This window comes from Psammomys obesus, unplaced genomic scaffold, assembly GCF_907164565.1.
Source record: "Psammomys obesus unplaced genomic scaffold, mPsaObe1.curated_primary_1811, whole genome shotgun sequence".
NCBI classification, from domain to species: domain Eukaryota; kingdom Metazoa; phylum Chordata; class Mammalia; order Rodentia; family Muridae; genus Psammomys; species Psammomys obesus.
Window position 1 is genome coordinate 709,573 of NW_026594216.1, and position 13,752 is coordinate 723,324.

Genomic DNA, 13,752 nt, shown 5'->3' on the forward strand with positions numbered 1-13,752 from the left:
AGAGTGGAAGGGAAGACATTCTGGCCATGTTGAGTTTCAGTAGCTCACATGATTCTGAGTAAAGTGTCAGAGGAGAGGTAACATATATGTCTTGTATCCCAAAAAATGCTACAGAAATATTCTGTTGGTGAAATAGAATCAGGTAGTGCTTAAACTGTCTAAGGAAAAGTTCAAAATGAAGATTGCTATTCATTTTGCTAGGGTGAGTTGTCAAAGATGGTTGAATGTCTTGGAATAAGAATATTTTAGGAAAGGTGCAGGTGCATGCATTTTTTAAAAATCTCTTTAAATACATCATTTATTTTCATAATAATTACCTGTCTGTGTTAATGTCCCTAGTTTTAGTGGAGGATTTAGCAAATGTGTTGTTTATGGGTTCTGATAGCAAATATTTAGGCTTTGAGAACCATTCCATCTTTCTTGTAACTATTCGGCTCTGTTGCTGCTGCAGCCACTGTGTAATGATAAAACTATTTTTGAAGTGTTTTTTTTTTATCAATTTAAAGTATGAAAATTATATATAGCTGTAAGTTAACGTAAAAACAGAATGGGTTAGATTTAACCTACAGGCTATAATTTATTGACACTTTCCCCCTAACAAAGCCGTAAAAAAAAAGTGTTTGAACCATAAAACTCAGTACTTGGCTGGTTTTGAGACTTGGTATTGCGATGTTGCTCAGAATCATCTCCAATTGCTTCCACCTTCCAAGTGCTAAAATTACATGCAGATGGTACCACACTGAGTACATTTTTATTTAATGCTGAATAAATTGATGTTGAGTTTTCAGTGTACTTTGTGCAGAGGTAGTCAGGTGGGTCCTCACACCTGAAAGCAAGAATCAAGATTTTTCTAAGAGACTTTTCTTCTCTTTTTTAAGTTTACTAAAAGTTAGTATACATTTTCATACCTAGATGAATAATTCAAAATTTCTGAAGATAATGTTATTCAGGTTGTAATGAGGATACATACAATTTTGGTGTGATTTTTTTTCATTATAATTAATTTTAAAATTACACCTGTAGGTTGTAAAACAAAACTCTACACTTGAGAATTAATGTTTGTCTTTTAAGTTTTTCTTCATCTTTTCTTAAAAGTCATCAAAGAACATATTGAGTCAATAGAACATGGAGTCCACAGTTATGTTTTTAGACTTGAAGGACAGTCTGTAGACACATATACATAGATATATAATAAGAATATGTGGCATGAAGGAAATTAACTGGTATAATTTTATTATGAAGGAAAGACAGCAATAGTTAAGTAGGCTAAAGAATGCATATTTTAGGAGGTATCATTTCTGTTGAGACTTAAGCTCCAAATAGTGTTATGTAGGAGAGAAACACCTAGATAGAAGGATATGATTGCCCTGTATTCCTTGACAGCACTATACTTTCTAGGTTCTGAAAGGTGATTTTAGGTATAAATAATTTGATGAATCTGTATAAAGTAACCTACAAAAATAAATTGCACAGAGATTAACGTATTTTGACTTCTGTAAAACTGGCAATTTTGTATTAAAAATAGCTCATTATAATGGAAATTGCAATGGACTAGTTTAAAATTATTTACTAAAATTTATTCACTTTGTATCCTGGCTGAAGCCCCTTCCCTCATCTTCTCCCACTCCCACCCTCCCTTCCTATGTCCCTCCCCTAGTCCACTGATAGGGGAGGCCCTCCTCCCCTATTATCTGACCCTAGCCTTTCAGGTCTCATCAGGACTGCCTGGATCCTCTTTCTCTGTGGCCTAGTTAGGCCATCTCACCAGGGGAAGGTGGTCCCTCACCTCCCCTCACTAGGGCAGTCCAAGGGAGACTGAGCTGCCCATGGGCAACATCTAAGCAGGGGCTCTAGTTCCTCTCCATGCATGGTCCTTGGTTGATGCATTAGTCTCTCTAGGGATGCCTGGACCAAGATTTATTGGCTCCATTGGTCTCCTTATGGAGCTCCTGTCCCCTTCACATCTTTCTGCCCCTTCATAAGTTTGGTAGTAAGTCATTAGAAATAATTGCTGTATCAAGGACTTGTGGAACATGAAACCTCATATACTTGGAAACAACAATCAAAGAAGGAAATTCTTGCTACATGAGCATGTCTTTGAAGTGTACAGTATAAAAACATGACAAATTGAAATACCACCACATGAGAGATCTCAAACAAGAGAAAAAAGGTGGCAGTAGAAATTGTCATGGGAAGAAGATAGAACAAATTGGAGACAGGGAGAAAAATAGAGTAGCACAATTAGAGTTGGAATAAAAGAACTGCTCTATAAAAGTAAAGGAAGTTAATAGAAAGGAATTAAAGGAGAAGAGAATGGGAATAACAGCCAAAATGCCTGGACCCAAAGGGCCCCTGCAGAGATCAATACTCCAACCAATGACCATGCATGGAGAGGACCTAAACTCCCTGTTCAGAGGAAGCTCATAGGCTGCTCAGTTTCCAAGTAGATTCCCTAGTAAAGAGTACAGGGGCTGTTTCTGACATGAAACAGTGGTCGGCTCTTTGATCACCTTCTCCCTGGAGTACAGCCAGCCTTGATGAGACCTAATAGGCTAGGCTCAGATAGAGGAGGAGGAGGTCCTCCCCTATCATAGGACTAGGGAAAGGGAATAGGGGAGAAGAGGGAAGGTGGGTGGGACTGTGAGGAGACTAGGGAGGGGGCTGCAGCAAACATACAAAGCGAGTAAATTGTAATAAATGAGTAATTTTTTTTTTTAAAGAGAGTGATAACAATGTATAGAATCTTTTCTAAAAGCATTATGTTTGAATACAAATTCTGGAATGTTATTTAATTTCATTTTGGAATAAATGTTAAGATGTCATAACCTGCTTGTGAAAGATGAACCAAAGTTGATTATATCTTTATCTTCCCCTGAAAGTCTATTCCATGATGTCTTAACAAACTCAAAATTACATACTGTTAATAAATTTTAGTATCTAAAGTAATTGCAAATACTTGTTTTAAAATAAAATATATACCTTGTAGTATGTTGTATTTATTTACTCAAAATGTTCTTTTAAGTGTTTCAGGCTGCATGTACCAAGTAGTTCCTACGATTGGCGCAGATGGAAAAAATCTTCTGCATTTACTTCCAATTCCTAAATCTTCTGGAAATCTTAACCCGTTAGTCCAATCTCAAGTCATATCTCATGCTTTGAAAGGGAATGCAGGAAAACCAGTCCAAGTTACTTTTCAAAGTCACATTTCCAGCTCTTCCACAAGTGCATCAGTTCAATTGCCCGTTTTTCAGCCAGCCAACACTACAAAATATGTTCCTACAGTAGATACATCAGGAAAAGGTAGAGTTACTTCTTTGCCACCAGTTTCTAAAGTTGAGAGTCATGGTGCGAAAATTGATGGACTCACCGTGCATACATTTGCTATTCCTCCCTCAACACAAAATGATTCATCTTATTTTATGGTTAATACCCCAAGTCTCCAGGTGAATGTGAATTCTTCAATATTGCCTTCTGGGCATCATTCACAGATTCCAGCCCATGCTCAAGTGAAATCTGTACCTGCATCATCCTTGCCTCCTTCAGTTCAACAAAAGATACTTGGGACTGCAACCACAAGTACCTCAGGAACCACGAGTACCTCAACCACAGTTCAAATACCAACAATTACTTATGTTTCTCCTGTAAATTCAGTGAAAAATAGAGTTACCAAGAACTATCAGAACATTTACCCCAAACCAGTGATATTAAATACCTCACAAATTCCACCAAATGTTGCTACAGAGACACAGTTAGAAGGCGGTCAGCAGTCTCAAGCTGCTCCAGTGAAATGGATTTTTCAAAAGAATCTACATCTTCCATCCCTTGTTCCTGTTAAGTCTTCAAGTAATGTGTCATCAAAGATTCTAAATACTTTTGTGGGTAGAAAAGATTTGGGATATAATACCATAGATACACCTATGTTGAATACTATCAGTTCTAGCGGGACACCCTCCATTAGTGTGCCTATTAAAGAGAATGCTTTGATAATGTTGAAAAAGAAAGTCTATCTGTTGACTAAAAAGGGGACACGTGGTCTGCCATCACAAAATGACCAAAAGAATTCTGTTTCTTCTGATACTTCACTAAGAAAAGATTCATCACAGGTAGTAGGTTCAAGTCTAGACACAGAAATAATCAAAGAGGTTGTAAATAGTGTTTCGGGTAAAACTAAATCTTTCCAGTTGGAGACAAAATCACTTTCAAATTCCCAGACTTCTTCCGTGGCTAATCTAAGAGCAGAGAAGAATGAAAAAGTGGAGAAACCATCTTTTTCTGTGACAAACCTACATACTATGAACCAGTTCACTAACTGCCTTAAACAGATTAATACTGGATTTACAAACCCAGTTTTTCCAGCTGGATTTAGGACAGGACATAATGCCCCCAGAAAAGGAAATGTCATCCAGAGCATAGAGAAAATGTGTTCCTCTGTTGATGCAGCAACTGTCACTTCTCAACAGTGTGTTTTCAGAGACCAAGAATCACAGGTAATTTTCCCATGTTAGGGTGCTCATTTATAAATCTATTTGGAAAATATTTTAATTCTCAAAATTTATACCTATCTCCTACACACATATCCCCTCACACATGCTTACTTAAAGCTTTCACCTGAATAAATATATGAAGAGTTCAGTTGGTAGAGCCTAAGCATGATCTTTCATTATTTAGCTTGCCAAATCTGTAAGACAAAAATCACAGAACAATGTTCAGAAGAGTTGGAGAGTGATTGGTTTCAAAGATTAGTAATATTGTGTGAATATGCATGAATGTATATATTGCATATACATTTAATTATTTGTATATGAATAATTTTTTTATATCTGAGACAGTTTAAAGACAAAATTTTAGAGTGGGGCTTTAAATTTTTTTTCATGCTTTGTTTTTGGTGATGGTCTTGAGGGAAAAAATCCTTTTTTTTTAAGTACCATGAAAAGGGTGAACTAGAAGTCTTCAGAACGTTTCGGTCAAATAGGATTTTTATTCATGTTGTTGACTGTTCAGGCTTTAACCTTACACGAATGGTTAATAGGAGTTTTTGGTTTTTTTAAGACAGGTGAGTTTCTTTTCAGCCTTCTCTAATTGCATAACATACCTATAGCCTCAATTCTCTTCTCAAAATACAGGCGTAGCCACTTTTTTTCTTGCTTGTTTAGATGTCTGCTTAATAATGTTAGTTGCTGTCCCCTTAAGCACAGAAAGCATTGAATTTTAAAGACGAGGTAAATTCTAATAAAAGCAAGATGGATTGAAGATATTAGACTTCTCTAGAAAACTAGTCTTTAGATACTGCTTTGTAAATTTCTTTTTTTTTTCTTTGTTTTTTAGTGTCTTAATGTGTAACTTACCTGTCCTTGAATTCACCATCCTCCTGCCTCTGCCCACTGAGTGCCTGGTTTACAGGGTATCATGCCCAGCCTAGATCATTTTAAAGTTGTCATATATAGTTTCACCTAATTTACTTGGGAATAGACCCTTTGTTCCTTTTCTGTACAATAAATTAAAGAGTAATTGTGTGGCTATATTAAGTTTGTATTGATGTAATTTCAATTTTGAATGGACGGTAAAAATAATGTAATACAAATCGTTTAAAGCATGATTTCTGTTGTGGAAGATTAGATAATTGTTTAATTGCTAGTCTGACGTCGTAACCCAAGAAATTAGCAATATCGTTTGTGTTTTCTTTTGATTTCAGACCCAGTATGAGATGGCATCAATATTAAAAAAAGGTACTCAAGAAAGAAGTAACAAGAAATATTCTCAAGAAAGCAACATTAAGGCATCACATCTGAAGAACGATGCTGAATTTAAAAAGATATTTGGTCTCACTAAAGATTTGAGAGTATGTCTTACTCGAATTCCTGACCATCTGGGCTCTAGAAAAGGTTTTGATTCCTTTAGCAGTTTGGAGCAGAGTAGTTCTAACAAAAATGCAAAGTTTCTGATAAAGAAAGAAGAAAGAAAACAGGTAATGGTTTTTTGTAACTGTGTACCTTTTTAGTAGGTATGACAAAGATACATGGTTATATTTATCTTTTACTTGGCATTTGTTAGATTGAGTGGTGACTTTTGCCAAATTTGCAAACATCTCATATTATACAATGATGAGTCTTACACACAAATAAAAAAAAAAATACCCTCAGTTAATTTGAGTTGCTCTAAGTATGTTCACTCACCTTGTTTTTTTTTTTCTTTTGTAATGTAAGAAAGTAATCAAAAGCATTTCAACTAGTTATCTTAATTTAAAGAATTACCTAAAGGAGATAAGTTTGAGGGGAAAGCGTGAGCATACTGATAGTCATTAAAGTATTAACACTTGATACATTTTAAGCAGCATATATAGTCAATATGCACATGAATATAATTATGCTTATGAACATTATAATCTAGTATTCTCAACCCTTTCAGATAAACTTTCTTAAGGAAAAGTTTCTACTTGTGCCTACTCTGCAAATCAAATGAAAAACTTAAATCAATTATATAAGTACTTCTCAGGTATTGTTTCATTTCGGTGATAGTTCAACATTGCCTCTTAATACTTGATTTAAGCAAATAATAATAAGTACAAATAAACCAGCCTGTTCTCCAGGACTATGATTAACCTTTCAATTGATAATACTTAACAGGCTTCAGTTTTTACTATAGTTTTTCCCAGTAAGATTTGTGGAATCTAATTTAATTTATATTATTTGTCTGCCAACTTTGTTAGTATGTGGGATAGCAATATTTTTTTCTTTCTCAACACTGCAACAGAGGTTTTCTAAGAAAAGAAAAGCAGAAGCCATTAAGAAGATGGATTACACAAAAAGGAGAAAAACTGAGAGTGCTAGTGCCACAGGCGTGAATGGAGCTGATGTTGCTAGTTCCCAGGTTCTTAATAGTATTCTACCAACATCGGATGTATTGCAACATAACATTGTCACAAGCCATAGTACAACCAGGGAAGACAAGAGAACTGAGGCAGAATACTGCTCCCATGAGAAGCTAGAAAAAGGGACATTAAGTTCAAGTATATCTTTTGAACAAAGTAATTATTTTAGTAAAACCTGTACTGAAGATATTTTTCCAATGACACCACCAGAATTAGAAGAAACCATCAGAGATGAAAAAATAAGAAGACTTAAGCAGATTTTAAGAGAGAAAGAAGCAGCTCTTGAAGAAATACGTAAGAAGATGCACCAAAAAAAATAAAATGTCTAGGATTTAAAGACTTTTAATACTACAGTAGTTCTATTTTAACTGCCATGGATAGAGTTAAGATCCCCAGTGGATACCTGAAACTGGAGATGGTACCAAATCTTGTATACAACCACTGTAAAGTCATGAAATTTGTTGACAACGAAACAACGTCTACTTAGATGAATTCAACATGCAAGTACTATATACAGTGTGGATACAATGATTCAAAGAGGATAACTGATATCCTCAACAGGACACTATGAAAAGTTTGTCATACTACTCAGAATGACGTATAATTTAAAAGTTATGAATTTCTTCTTTCTGGAGTTTCTTATTGATTTTTAGACAACAGTTTTTTATGGATAACTGAAAACAGAAAAGGCAACTGAAGGTTATAAGGGATTGCTGTGTTTCTTGTAAAGGCACTCTGAACATATCTTTGTCTAAGAAGTTTAAAGAGTACCAAAAGGTTAAGTCATAAGACTTGTCAATAATTTACATGAAACCTTTTGACTGACTTGTTTTGGAAGAAAAGTTTTGGTATTTTTCTGTGAAATGAAATTCCTGAAGTTTGAGTATTTTGGACAAGGTTTCTGTTAATGTTATATCTTCAAATAAATTACTCAGGTCTTACTCTTAAGATTATTGTATACAGAAATTCTACAATTCAAGATACTAAGTCAGCTGTAAGCATAACTTTACCATTGAATTTCTATGTGGACTGTCGTGGTATTCTTACCCATAAAAAATTATACAACCTATTTGCTGTTGTTGATATTTTTATTTCATCAAGAAAATTTATTGTGAAAATGTATTCAAATATTTGTCAACGAAGGGCATGTGTTTTTTTTGCATGTCCACAATATCAATGTATTCCTAATAAAAAAAAAAAAAAGGTTTGAAATTTAGGCTGGTTCATAATATATTTTATTTTTGGCCTACAAATTATGTCTATTAAAGATGTAATTATGGAGATATGACTCAGCAGTTAAGAGCACTTACTGTTTTCCCAAAGGACCTAAGTTCATTTTCCAGCTCCCATGTCAGGTGGCTCATAAACACCTGACATGAGTTCCAGAGGAACCAACGCCTTCTTCTGACCTCTAACACCTACATACATATATCATGAACTCACTTAGACACACATACACGTAAGTTAAACTATATTTTTAAATTATATGTTGCTTTAATAGCAGCTTCTTTACTTTTTTGGTATATGTACATACATGTGTTTCATAGATATCTGAATGGTAGATCTGTATCATAGTTACATGTAAGACTTACCTCAAAGTATAGTATTTCTTTAGAAGCATCCATTTCTTCTCATTAACCTTTGATTTGGGATAGTTTGAGAGTGTAGTGAACAAATGGAGAAGAAAAAAGCAAGACTAACAAGATAAAAATTATTAACAAATTTCTGGAAATAAGATTCAAATGTAAGGACAGCAAAAGAGAACCATAAATAGAAGATTTAAATAGGAGCAAAACAAATACATCAAATTGAGTCTTCTGCTTTTTGTAGTAATAATTTTATTGAAGTATAATCTGCATACCATAAAACTCACCCTGTTATACTCAGAAGAGTAAAAGCATGAATAATTTCAGAATGCTTACCACATCCCCCATATAAATCCTATAACCATTAGCTGTCACTTCATTCTTTATCTTCACCTATGCTTCCGTGGAAATTGCCATTTTTGAGCATTTCCTGTACATTGGCATTATAGAGTATATTTCCTTTTGTAATTGTTTTACACTTGGTCAAATATATGCAAGATTTATTTATATTATAACATGCATTGTTTTTTATTACTCAACAATATTCCATTGTATGGAATCTCAGTATCCGGAAGATTTGTTCTCAAATACAACAAGGATATCAAAATTCATATATGCCTAAATCTTATACATAAAATGATGTATATGTAGCTCACCACAAACTCTTCTGTGTCTTTTAAATATTTCTAGATAAATTACTTAATATAGGTTGTTGAATTGTTTTGTTTAGAACATAAGAAAAAGTCTTAATGCAGACATTTCCAACATTTTAACATAGTTGATTGTAGAACTTATAGATTAAAATGAACTAGTTCTTGTTTATTTATCCATCAGATGTCCACATTTGGATTATTTTCATCATGGAATACTAAAACTATGGATGCGTACAAGCTTTTCTGTGAACCTAAGTTTTCATTTTCTTGAGTATGTGTAAGTTTTCATTTTCTTGAGTATTTTCTTAGTTGTGTAAGTTCTGAGCCACAGCAGTAACTGTTCAGCATTTTGAGGACCTACCAATTTCTTCTGGCTGAGTTTTATTCTTCCTACTCAAATATAAACAGGTCTTGTCAAGGCCACCAGTAACATTTTTATCTATTCTGGAGTCAACTGTCAGTCTTTAAAACCAGCAAAATTTAATTTAGTGACTCATTTTGTCCTTTAATTGATATTTTCACATATTTTATTAAAGACACAATGCATATAGGTTGTGGAAAATACAGCAATTCACTCCCATTGAGAGTTCACCACAAACCTTAATCTTTTTTGCTTCCCCCCCATATATGCATGTTTTTACATGAATAGTGTCCTTGTGTATGTGTGTATGTACTTTTTTTTTATTTTTGTCTTTTTTTTTTCTATACAGGGATTCTCTGTGTAGCCTTGGCTGCCCTGGAGCTTGCTCTGTAAGCCAAGCTTGCCTCCAACTCACAATGATCCACCTGCCTCTGCCTCCCAAGTGCTGGGATTAAAGGCAGCACCACCACTGCTTGGCTATATCATGTTTTTGATGTGAAGCTTTGTGTTTATTTTTTTGAGACAGGGTATTACTATGTAATTCAGCTCTCAAACTTGAGGTACTTCTGCCTCTGGGTCCCAAATGCTATGCATCTACCACTGTGCTTGAGAATTTTCAGATTTTCAGTAAATTCTAGTGAATATGCCAAACTCAATTCTTTGGCCCTAGTCAAAGAGTATCAGATCTAGGACTGTGCATTTCATCTTGCTTTTAAACCCTATAGTATTTTAATTCAGTATATATTTTGATTTGGTACAAAGATAGACCAATTCTGGCCTTTTTTTCCTTTAAATTATAATACATATTTCACCTCTAGAAGACAATACTTCTGCCTCAGTATATGACTGATTCTCTTTTCTCGCAAATTCCTTCTCTTCCTAATCTAATACTGTATGTGTCCCAGGCCTTAGTTTCTTTGCTTCTTTGCTACTGCCTACTCATTTTCTTGTTGACTTCATTCAAGTTCAAATATCTGTTCACACCAGATAGGAAACTGATGGCAGACCAAAATATGAATACCACTAACGTCCAACTTGATGAAACAATGAATTTTATTGGTGGTATTAGCAAGAATATATATGGGAGATTACTTAGAAGAACAGAAATACCTCAAAGCAGTATCACCGACTCCACCCCATCATGGATGACATCATTAAAACAGGCAAACTTCAGGTAGCCCAATAGGTTATAGATCTTTTCCAGGTAGCTCAGGTAATCCGTGCTTATTCTATGCATCTGGGCTGGGCTCTGCTTCTTCCAAGCTGTTTAGCTGCTCTTTACTTCTGGGCAGCAGAAGAGCTTTCAACTTACTCATGCTAGAGGAGGGAAGGGACTAGTGAGTCAGGTCATTTTCAGGGACTTCTGAAATTATTTTTAATTTATGTTTCAAACTGAGCTTACCCACAGTATGGAAAGTTCACTTCCCTTTAAAACATCTTTGTCCTAAAGTATTTCCCTCAAAGATAGATTCATACTGAGAATAATGCTACACAACAGCCTGACACAATTGTACTATTCTGTATGTTAAATAAATGCAACAAAAATCATGGTAGACCACAGTTTTTCTTCTGTCTTGGTGCCCTCTGTCCTTTTCCCCCCTCCCTAACTCTCCTCACATCAGGTCACCAATCTCATTTTCCTGAGTTCTCCCTCTCCTATCCTGTTTCCTCTGTCACTATTTACCGTTCTCAGTGAGATTCATGCATCCTCCCTTGGGCCCTTGCTACTTAGCGTCTTTGGGTCTGTGAATTGTAGCATGGATATCCTACACTAGATGATTAATATCCACTTATAAGTAAATACATAGCTTGTGTGTCTTTCTGAGTCTGGATTACCACACTTAGGGTGGTCTTTTTTAATTCATCTATGTGTCTGCAAATTTCATGATTTCCTTGTTTTTAATAGCTGAGTAGTATTCCATTGTATAAATCGACCACAGATTTTTAAAAATTCATTTATTAACTATTACAATTTATTTATTTTGTAACCTAGTTGTAGCCCCCTCCCTCATCTCCTTCCAGTCCCAACCTTCCTCCCTCTTCTCTATGCCCCTCCCCTAGCCCACTGATAGGGGAGGTCCTCCTACCCTTTTATCTGACCCTAGCCTATCAGGTCTCATCAGGACTGGCTGCATTGTCTTCCTTTGTGGCCTGGCAAGGCTGCACCCCCTGGGGGGGAGCAAGGACTGTCTCTGAAATGACCATAGATTCTTTATCCATTCTTCGGTTGAGAGACATCTAGGTTTTTCAGATTCTGGCTATGATGAATACAGCTACTATGAACATAATTGAGCAAATGTCTTTGTTGTATGGTTGAGTATCTTTTGGGTATATACCAAGGAGTTGTATAGCTGGATCTTGATGTAGAACTATTCCCAGTTTTCTGAGAAACTTTCAGATTGATTTTTATAGTGATGTAAGTTTTCACTTCTACCAGCAATGAAGGAGTGTCCCCCTTTATCCACATCCTCTACAGCATGTGTTGTTACTTGAATTTTTGATCTTAGCCATTCTGACAGGTGTAAGATGAAATCTTTCATGCAGAGAGAAGAGAAACTGGCCTGAGGGCATCTCTGAGACAGGCTGGGGAGTCCAGAATCAGGAAGATTTCTAGACCAATAGGATCCCATCTCAAAGGAATGAAAGCATTTCTGGGGATCATTCCACGGTTATCTTCTGGACTCCATTCAATGTGTTATACACATTGCCAGCAACAACAAAAATATTCACAGTATTATGTTTCTGGCCTCAAACTACAGCACTCTCAACTGAAATCCTATTAAGATTTCATCATAACACAAAAGCAGTCTAAAGCAGTCCATTTTCAGCAGTGATCGTATTGCTCAATGTGATGGCTATTTAGTCTTCCTCATTTTCTTAACCTATCAGCAATATTTGACACATTCAATCATTTAAAAATTTTAAATTTAAAAAGTATGTTTATTAATCAACAGTGATAGAGTTATTTTATTTTTATTTGGTTATTCACTTTACATCTCAGTCGTTGCCCGCTCCCTCTTCTCACACTCCTTCCCATCTGTTCCTCCCTCATCCCCCCTACCTTCCTCCTCTGCCCCTCAGAAAAGGGGGGAACCCTCTTTCCACAAACCCACCCCAGCATGTCCACTCTCATAAGGACTGTGTTCTTTCTCTTTCACAGTATCCTAGCAAGGCAGCCATGCCAGACAGAAGTGATCAAAAAGCATGCTCAGAGATCATGTCAGATACAGCCCTGATCCTTTTTCTAGGGAATGCACATGGAGGCTATGATCCACATATGAGAGACAGTATGTTTTTGCATTTTTTTGTCTTTCTGACATTTGTGTGACCTTGCTTAATATTATACATTCTAAGTTCATCCATTTTCCTGAAATTTTTGTCATTTCAATGGTTCATTTATAAATAAACACACACACACATATATCATATATCATATATATATATATGAACCAGCTTTTTGTTACCCAGTCATGTGTTGTTAAAAACTAGGATGGTTTCTTCACTGATTTAGTGAATGGAACTGCAATAAATATGGGCCTGGGGAGATTGCACAGAATTCTTTTTTATTTATTCATGATTTTTTTTATGTTTTATATTAATTACAGTTTATTTACTTTCTATCCCAACTGTAGACCCCTCACTCATTCTCTCCCAATCCCACCTTTGCTATCTCATCTCCTATGCCCCTCTCCAAGTCCACTGATAAGGGAGGACCTCCTCTCCTTCCATCTGAGCCTAGCTTATCAGGTCTCATCAGGACTGACTGAATTGTCCTCCTCCATGGCCTGGCAAGGCTGCTTCCCTCTCAGGGGGAGGTGATAAAAGAGCCAGCCACTGAGGTCATGTCAGAGATGGACCCTGTTCCCTTACTAGAGTACTCATTTGGAGACTGAGCTGCTATGGGCTACATCTGAGCAGGGGTTCTAGGTTATTATCATGCATGTTCCTTGGTTGGAGTATCAGTCTCAGAAAACACCCCTGTGCTCAGATTTTTTGGTTTTGTTGCTCTCCTGTGGAGCTCCTGTCCTCTCCAGGTCTTACTATCTCTCCCTTCTTTCCTAAGATTCCCTGCATTCTCTCCAAAGTTTGGTTATGAGTCTCAGCATCTGCTTTGATACACTGCTAGGTAGTTTTTCAGAGGCCCTCTTTGGTAGGCTCCTGTCCTGTTTCCTGTTTTCTACTTCTTTCAATGTCCATCCCATTTGTCTTTCCAAGTGAGGATTGATCATCTTACCCAGGGTTTTCCTTCTTTCTTAGCTTTTTTACGTGTAAAGATTTTAGTAT

At 35.9% G+C, this 13,752-nt stretch overlaps 1 protein-coding gene across 2 annotated transcripts in view; it reads left to right on the forward strand.

Annotated features, from left to right (window-relative positions):
- Lrif1 (ligand dependent nuclear receptor interacting factor 1) overlaps window positions 1-8,077 on the forward strand; it is a 13,628-nt gene extending 5,551 nt beyond the window's left edge. Inside the window, exons 2-4 of one of the 2 annotated variants that reach the window (XM_055618148.1) lie at window positions 3,023-4,487; window positions 5,693-5,965; window positions 6,751-8,077. In XM_055618148.1, the coding sequence (XP_055474123.1) occupies window positions 3,023-4,487; window positions 5,693-5,965; window positions 6,751-7,188 (2,176 nt within the window). In that variant the 3' untranslated portion in view covers window positions 7,189-8,077. The remainder of the gene's footprint in view (window positions 1-3,022; window positions 4,488-5,692; window positions 5,966-6,750) is intronic. The other variant, XM_055618149.1, reaches the window with a different exon arrangement.
- The last annotated feature ends 5,675 nt before the right edge of the window (window positions 8,078-13,752 follow it).